At 44.5% G+C, this 7,180-nt stretch overlaps 1 protein-coding gene across 3 annotated transcripts in view; it reads left to right on the forward strand.

Moving 5' to 3' along the window:
* LOC126511417 (T-cell-specific guanine nucleotide triphosphate-binding protein 2-like) overlaps positions 1 to 6,045 on the forward strand; it is a 29,245-nt gene extending 23,200 nt beyond the window's left edge. For 2 of the 3 annotated variants that reach the window (XM_050158565.1, XM_050158563.1), the window contains exon 3: positions 4,171 to 6,045. In XM_050158565.1, the coding sequence (XP_050014522.1) occupies positions 4,189 to 5,433 (1,245 nt within the window). In that variant the 5' untranslated portion in view covers positions 4,171 to 4,188 and the 3' untranslated portion in view covers positions 5,434 to 6,045. Of the gene's footprint in view, positions 1 to 4,160 lie in introns of all 3 variants that reach the window. The other variant, XM_050158564.1, reaches the window with a different exon arrangement.
* Positions 6,046 to 7,180: the final 1,135 nt, after the last annotated feature.

A 7,180-nucleotide genomic window follows, 5' to 3' on the forward strand; every position in this document is an offset into this window, starting at 1 on the left:
TTCCTGTTGTTTCTCTCTGGCAGTTTGCAGACCACTTGAGTTTAACTGTGATATGACTTCCGGAGTTTCTTTTTCCGCCCTTTGTATCTAGAGATCTATATGCCTTTGTATCTGTCTGGATGTGCATTCCTCTCCCTAAATTTGGAGACATTCTTGCTAGGATTGGTTGAGAATATTTTCTATGCCCCTGGAATGGAGTTCTGCTCCTTCTCTGCTGATGTGTTTCATGGTGTTCCAAAGGTCACACATGTTCTGCTCATGGGTTTTCAGTTTTTATAGTCTTTAACGGCTTCCCATTCGTCTACATAGTCTTCAATTTCTGATATTCTCTCCTCCATATGGTCCACTCTGATGCTGAGTCTTTGCTCTGAGCATTTGCTTTAATGCAGTTTTCATCTCCAGCTTCATTTAAGTCAAGATTTTGCTCAGTATTTCTCATTATCAAAATCATTTTCATGCCCTGTGTTGACTTGTCCTTAATTCAAATGATTGTTTGAATCTTCTTTCTTTGATCACATTTACATCATTCTTGTGAATTCTTTTTTTTTTTTTTTCCGAGACAGGGTTTCTCTGTGGTTTTGGAGCCTGTCCTGGAACTAGCTCTGTAGACCAGGCTAGTCTTGAACTCACAGAGATTGGACTGCCTCTGCCTCCCGAGTGCTGGGATTAAAGGCGTGCGCCACCACCGCTCGGCCTTCTTGTGAATTCTTCATCTGAAACTTTATCTAAGTCATTCTCATGAAGACCGTAACTCTGGAGTTAGTATTTTCTAGAGGAGATGAGCTGTCTTGGGTTTTCATATAACCAAGTTTTTGTGTTTGTATATTCTTAGATCACTGGTTGGATTTTCTTTTTTTTATATATTTACTATCTTGTCATACTTATTTCATAATAGGAAGCATTTGGGTGGGCTTGAAGGCTCTGATACATGGATGGGGTGGTCAACAGGGGTCAGGTGAACTTGGATGTCTAAGACTCAAATGTGGGAATGCTGACATCCCTTGGGTGGACAGACAGCTGGCAAGTCTGACAGGCCAGGCAGTGGGTGGGCAAGAGGCCTGTCAGGCACTGGATTTGTGGGATCTGAAGTCTCTGACGCACAGCAGAACTCCTCATGGGGTAGGTAGTGGGTATGCAGGAAGGTTGACAGCCACCAGCACTAACATGTAAGTGTTAATTTCATGAAGCAGGAAGCTAGTCAGGCAGGCTCTGATCAATGTTTGGAGACAATGTCCTACAATGTAATTCTGGCTGGCTTAGGGACATCACTGCAGTGTTCTTAGGTAGATATGGTGAATTACATTCTTTGGAGGATGGTCCCCTCAAGTGCCTTTGCCTCTAACAGTAGTCTTTCTTTTTTAATTTTGAATTTTATTTAATTCAAATGTTTATCACGAAGCAAGGGTCCTTTTTTATTACAATACAAGAGCATCCTTCTCCCTCTCATCCCTGCAGTCCTTCCAGACCTCATATTCCCTTTCAGATGTGTGCTCTCTCTTTATTTCTCTGACGAATCTCTTAACAAATAAATCCATATGGTCAACCTGTCACTTTTAGTACAGCTTGTATAGATAGATATACAGGTAGACATCAACAGATAGATAGATAGATAGATAGATAGATAGATGATATAGATAGATAGATTGATAGATAGATGATAGATAGATGATAGATAGATGATAGATAGATAGATAGATAGATAGATAGATAGATAGATAGATAGATAGATAGATGGATAGAGTCAGATAGACAGACAGACAGATAGGAATTAGGGCTGAACATTTGGAACTGAATGATCAACTAGGGAGCTCCTCTCTGGGGGAGAGTACTTCTGCCTCTCTGCAGCTTTTTACCACTTGTGACTCTTCACCTAAGTGTGACACCCACACAATTTCTCACACCCACTGTGGCACGTCAACTGTTGGTGTCAGTGCCAGGTCTTGTGTACAAGGCCACAGTGCTGAGGGTTCATGGGTATCTTGGTCATATCCAGAAGACTCAGTCTTACATCGGACTCTGTGGTCTTCTGACTCTTGTGTCTTCTGCACCCTCTTCCTCAGTGCTTTCTCTCTCTTAGGTTAAGGCTTATGTTATCAACCGAGGCTGGGCACCGCAAAGTCAGCTGTTCTCTGCTTTGTGACCAGCTGTGGCTTTCTGAAGTGATCTCTCACTGCTGTGAAAAGAAGCATCTTTGGTGGTTAGAGAGAACTCCGTGTACCTGTGGGTATAAAGAAAAGTGTTTAGAAAGTAGTTAGGAATATTCTGGGATAGGAAAGTGGCCACAATGGATTCTCCTCTGAGATCTGTGACCTCACTAGCAGCACATAGTGATTGGTTAGGTTTTCAGTTACCAGGCACGGTTTTCCTTTTGTTCAGCCTGCGTGATGCACAATTAGACAGTTGTGGGTCACCATGTACACATAAATGCCACCCCTGCACCTTTAGTTACCTCAGTGTGATGATCATCACTGTGGCTCACGGGAGTCCCAGGTGGGCAGGATTCCAGAATGTTCTCCTCCCTTGGAAACTCTCACAGTTCCTTCTGATGTTAGGGAAGCTGAGCCTCGGGGAGGAGACTTTGGCTCCAAGGCACCTTGATTTCTATGTGTCCTTTATCTGAAGTGTGCTGTGTCTTCAGCACAGCGCTCTTCAAATTCTGGGGCTCAAGCAAGGGCAACAGCAGGAGCCTTGCTGTTTGAGGAGTGTCGTGGACTCCCCTGACCCACAACTCGAGAGAAGTTTCTCATGTCTGACAATGATGTTTCTTTTACTCTATGTATTATAAAGGAGGCATTATCAGCCAATGGCATAACGTCATTTAAAGTGTATTAAATATACAAATACCTACATACACACACAGACAGCATATGTATATGTATAATTAAGTAAAAATGACATCAGAGGATTCCAAAAGTCGTCTTTTTTTTATAGTTCTCACTCTTTCCCCAAGTTAATCCTGGTGTTTTCTGGAGCCTCTGAGCCAGCATGGTTTTGAGAAATGTTATGACTTTACAAATCTGTCAGCATTATGCAGAATGCTTGTCAGAGTTCTCCCAGGATGCCCCTTCAGTGTCTGGTGTGGAAGCTCTGATTCTCAGTTATCTTGATTTCTTTTTTTTAATTTTTATTTTTTATTTATTTATTAAAGATTTCTGTCTCTTCCCCACCACCGTCTCCCCTTCCCCACCCCCACCCCCAATCAAGTCCCCCACCCTCGTTGGCCAAAGAGCAATCAGGGTTCTCTGCCCTGTGGGAAGTCTAAGGACCACCCACCTCCATCCAGGTCTAGTAAGGTGAGCATCCAAACTGCCTAGGCTCCCACAAAGCCAGTACGTGCAGTAGGATCAAAAACCCATTGCCATTGTTCTTGAGGTCTCAGTAGTCCTCATTGTCCGCTATGTTCAGTGAGACCGGTTTTAACCCAGGCCTTTTCAGACCCAGGTCAGCTGGCCTTAGTGAGTTCCCGATAGAACATCCCCATTGTCTCAGTGTGTGGGTGCACCCCTCGCTGTCCGATTTCTGACATAGTCACCCCAGAGAACACAGCACAGTGACGAACCCAACTGAGCATCTGAACACCAGGGAGCAGAGTACCTCACTTAGGAGTCTCTCAACCAGGGACGTCATGTCTCACCTCTGCTGAGAGAAGAAAGCGAAATCACAGTTAGTTGGACATTTCTTTTCAATTCAGCCTTTCCCATCCCTTGTCTAGTGTCATGTACTCATTTTAGAATAACCATCCAAAGAGACCAGAAGCCTTGAGGTCCCACAGGCAATTCAGTAAAGGGTTCACAAAAGGATGAGACCCAGCCAGGAGAAATGTTACTTCTTTCATGTCCTTTTAGCGTTGATACCATGTATGGGTGTCATTTTAATGACAATAAAGGCATTTAAACAGAACTTCAAATTGATAATAAAGGCTGCAGTGGGTAACTACATAGAGTAAGTGGAGACTGAATTAGACAAAGAAGGACAAGATAATTCCTAGGAGTGTGAGCAAGAGGCTTCTTCATTTCCAGGGCAGCAGTTGAAGCAGTAACCAAGAGAAAAGAGGACAGGCAACGCCGGCTCTGATGGGGGTCAGGGTCCTGCTTCACTGAACCAGCAAACACCAAGGCTTTGCCCTGCTTTATTAATGATCACAATTTCTCTCCTTGCAGCTCCATTCAGCCTCTACCCTACAGAGCCATGGCTTGGGCCTCCAGCATCGATGAATTCTTTAAGAATTTTAAGAGGGAAAGCCAAATCCTCTCTGAAGAAACCATTACCTTGATTAAATCCCACATTGAGAACAGGAACCTCCAGGAAGCACTTTCTATAATCTGCAATGAACTGAGAGACATCGAGAAGGCCTCCCTGAACATTGCTGTGACAGGGGAGACAGGTTCGGGGAAGTCCTCGTTCATCAATGCCCTGAGAGGGGTGGGGCATGAAGAAGAAGGTGCAGCCCACACTGGGGCGACAGAAACCACCATGAAGAGAACTCCCTACCGACACCCAAAGCTTCCCCAGGTTACAGTATGGGACCTGCCAGGCATTGGGTCCACTTCCTTTCCACCAGAGAAGTACCTAAGAGAAATGAAATTTAGTGAATATGACTTCTTCATTATCATCTCTGCTTCACGCTTCAAAGACAATGATGCCCAGCTAGCCAAAGCCATTAAAAGGATGGACATGAATTTCTACTTTGTCCGAGCCAAGATAGATAGCGACATATATAATGAGAAGACGAGCAAACCTAAAGCTTTCAATGAGGACAATGTCCTGAAGAATATTCTAGAAGACTGTTCAATTCATCTCCAGGAGGCTCTCTCCAGTGAGCCTCCAGTCTTCTTAGTCTCTAACTTTGATACCTCTAAGTATGACTTCCCAAAACTGGAAAGCAAACTCCTATTTGACCTCCCTGCCCACAAGCGCCATGTCTTCATGCTGTCCTTGAGCAGTGTTACTGAGGCCACCATTAACTTCAAGAGAGATTCCCTGAAGCAGAAAGTCTTCCTAGAGGCCCTGAAGGATGGAGCATTGGCCACCATTCCATTTGTTGGCATGATCAGGGATAAGTTAGAGGATCTGGATGAAACATTCAATCAATTCAGGTCTTACTTTGGGCTGGATGATGCCTCATTGGAAGAGATTGCTAAAGATTTTAACCTGTCTGTGGATGCATTCAAGGAACACCTTCGTTTTCCCCATTTGTTTGCAGAAGATGACGATGAGTCCTTAGGGAGAAAACTATGGAAATATATCCAAAGAATTTCCTCAGTTGTTGGTGGTCCAGGTGCTGCTGTCATATATTACAAAAAGTCTTACTATTTGCAGAATCTCTTTATTGATGCTGCAGCAAATGATGCCATAGCTCTTCTTAATAAGAAAAGTCTTTTAGAAAACAAGGTGGGACCATATGTATCTCAGCCCCCCGATTACTGGGAATGAGGCACAAGTTCCAATCATTGTTTCCTCTTGACCTTGCTTTGGACACTGACACATAACCTATGCCTGACAAACGAAACTTGCCTGTGGAGCTCAGAGGGCTCCTCCTATTTTTCTTCCCTGGAGACAGAAGATCACTGTGGCAAGAGCTCAGTTGTACTTTAGTAGGAAACAGTCATCAACATTGTGTAAATGCACACATGAAAATATTGATTTGATTCCTGATTTTATGGTCTAATGACTCCTGGATCCTTTACCCAATGAAAATCTCCACACACTTCTGCATTCGCACAGCCATTCCTGCTTTGCTTGAGGGCATCTGGTGACCAACACTGTGAAGATAAATACACCTCAGTAAGAGGGGGGAACCCCACCCAGTGGTCACACGACAGATGGAGACTGTTACTATTAGCCAAGCTCCTTCCAGGAGGATCTTGCTAAAAACAGATTCTCTTGCTTTGCACAGATAAGGATATCTATTTCCTATCATGCACTGGCAAATCAGAGTGAGCTGAAATTCACCCTCTGTGATTGGCAACTGAAACTTTAATCATAAACTGGCTCTCCTTGCTGTAATTTCACTCATAAAAATAAATAAAATAAATTTAAAAAATCTGCTCGACTGCTTTTCTCAAAAGTCGCAGAGCCACTGTTGGTACTTGTTCTCATTTCAACAGGGCCAGGATATGGAGCTGTTGACAACTTGTTCGTCCCACTACCCAGTTGACCATTTGTGTCTATTATGAATTTTCTGGTTGTCTGACAGAACTTAGAACCGAGTATGAGATGTCTCTCTGAGAATCCCAATGAGAGATTATCTGCATTAGTTGATTTTATATCTTTATGTTATATATCAGTGACATCAAAGGACCACCTTAATGTGATGCAGGACCCTCGTCCCAAGGCATGGGATTCTGGACTGCATAAAGCAGGTAAGGGTAATTGAACATGAATTCTTTTTACCCCAGACTGTGCTTGCAAGAGGCCCAACTGTCTCAGGCCTGTAGCGTTGGGACCTCGCCACTGAGGGCATTGCAACCTTGAACTGAGAGCTGAGAGAAGCCCTGGCTGCCTTACATTGCTTTGCAGGACATTTTGTCACAGCCACAGAGAAGAAACTCAGGTAGACACCTGACTGGACTCTTGTTTAAAGCCCCTGTGGAATTTCCATACTGATAGCTTTCCCACCAGGGGAGGAGAAATGCAGGCATGGCATCCCAGGGGCAAAAAATAAAGCACATGTTAGGTCAGTGTTGGAATCCCACAGTAAACCAGAGGCAGTGGTCAAGGCCCGTGTCCTCTGACAGCTCTGTCCATGTCCACCCCACACTGACATTAGTGACTTCTGTGTGTGGTGACCCACACACCCGACAGAACAACAGGAGGGAGGAAGGTCTGCTTTGTCCCAGAGTCAGAGAACTGCAGGCTACTTTCCAGAGGTGGCAGGTGGCAGAGCGGTGGGGTCCATCCAAGCAGAAGGTCGTCTGGGAGACGACAGAGAAGAAGCAGACAGAGCTAGAGGACACAAGGCAGGGAATTCACAGTCCTGGGCTCCAGACCCACTAACAGCCCTGCCTCTGGATCCGCAGCATGAACTACAGGAGCCTGTGGAACTCATTCCAGATTCCAAACATAATACTCTTGTATCCATAGCTCGTTCTCTTTCTGAAAACCCAGACATGCGTGGAGGAATTGATGCTGTAACTTGTATCCAAACAGCCTGGAGCAAGAGGCCTCTCTTCTTTGGTGA

This window comes from Alexandromys fortis, unplaced genomic scaffold (genome assembly GCF_014885135.2).
Source record: "Alexandromys fortis isolate MF-2015 unplaced genomic scaffold, M_Fortis_MF-2015_v1.1 scaffold_99, whole genome shotgun sequence".
In the NCBI taxonomy this organism is placed as follows: Eukaryota; Metazoa; Chordata; class Mammalia; order Rodentia; family Cricetidae; genus Alexandromys; species Alexandromys fortis.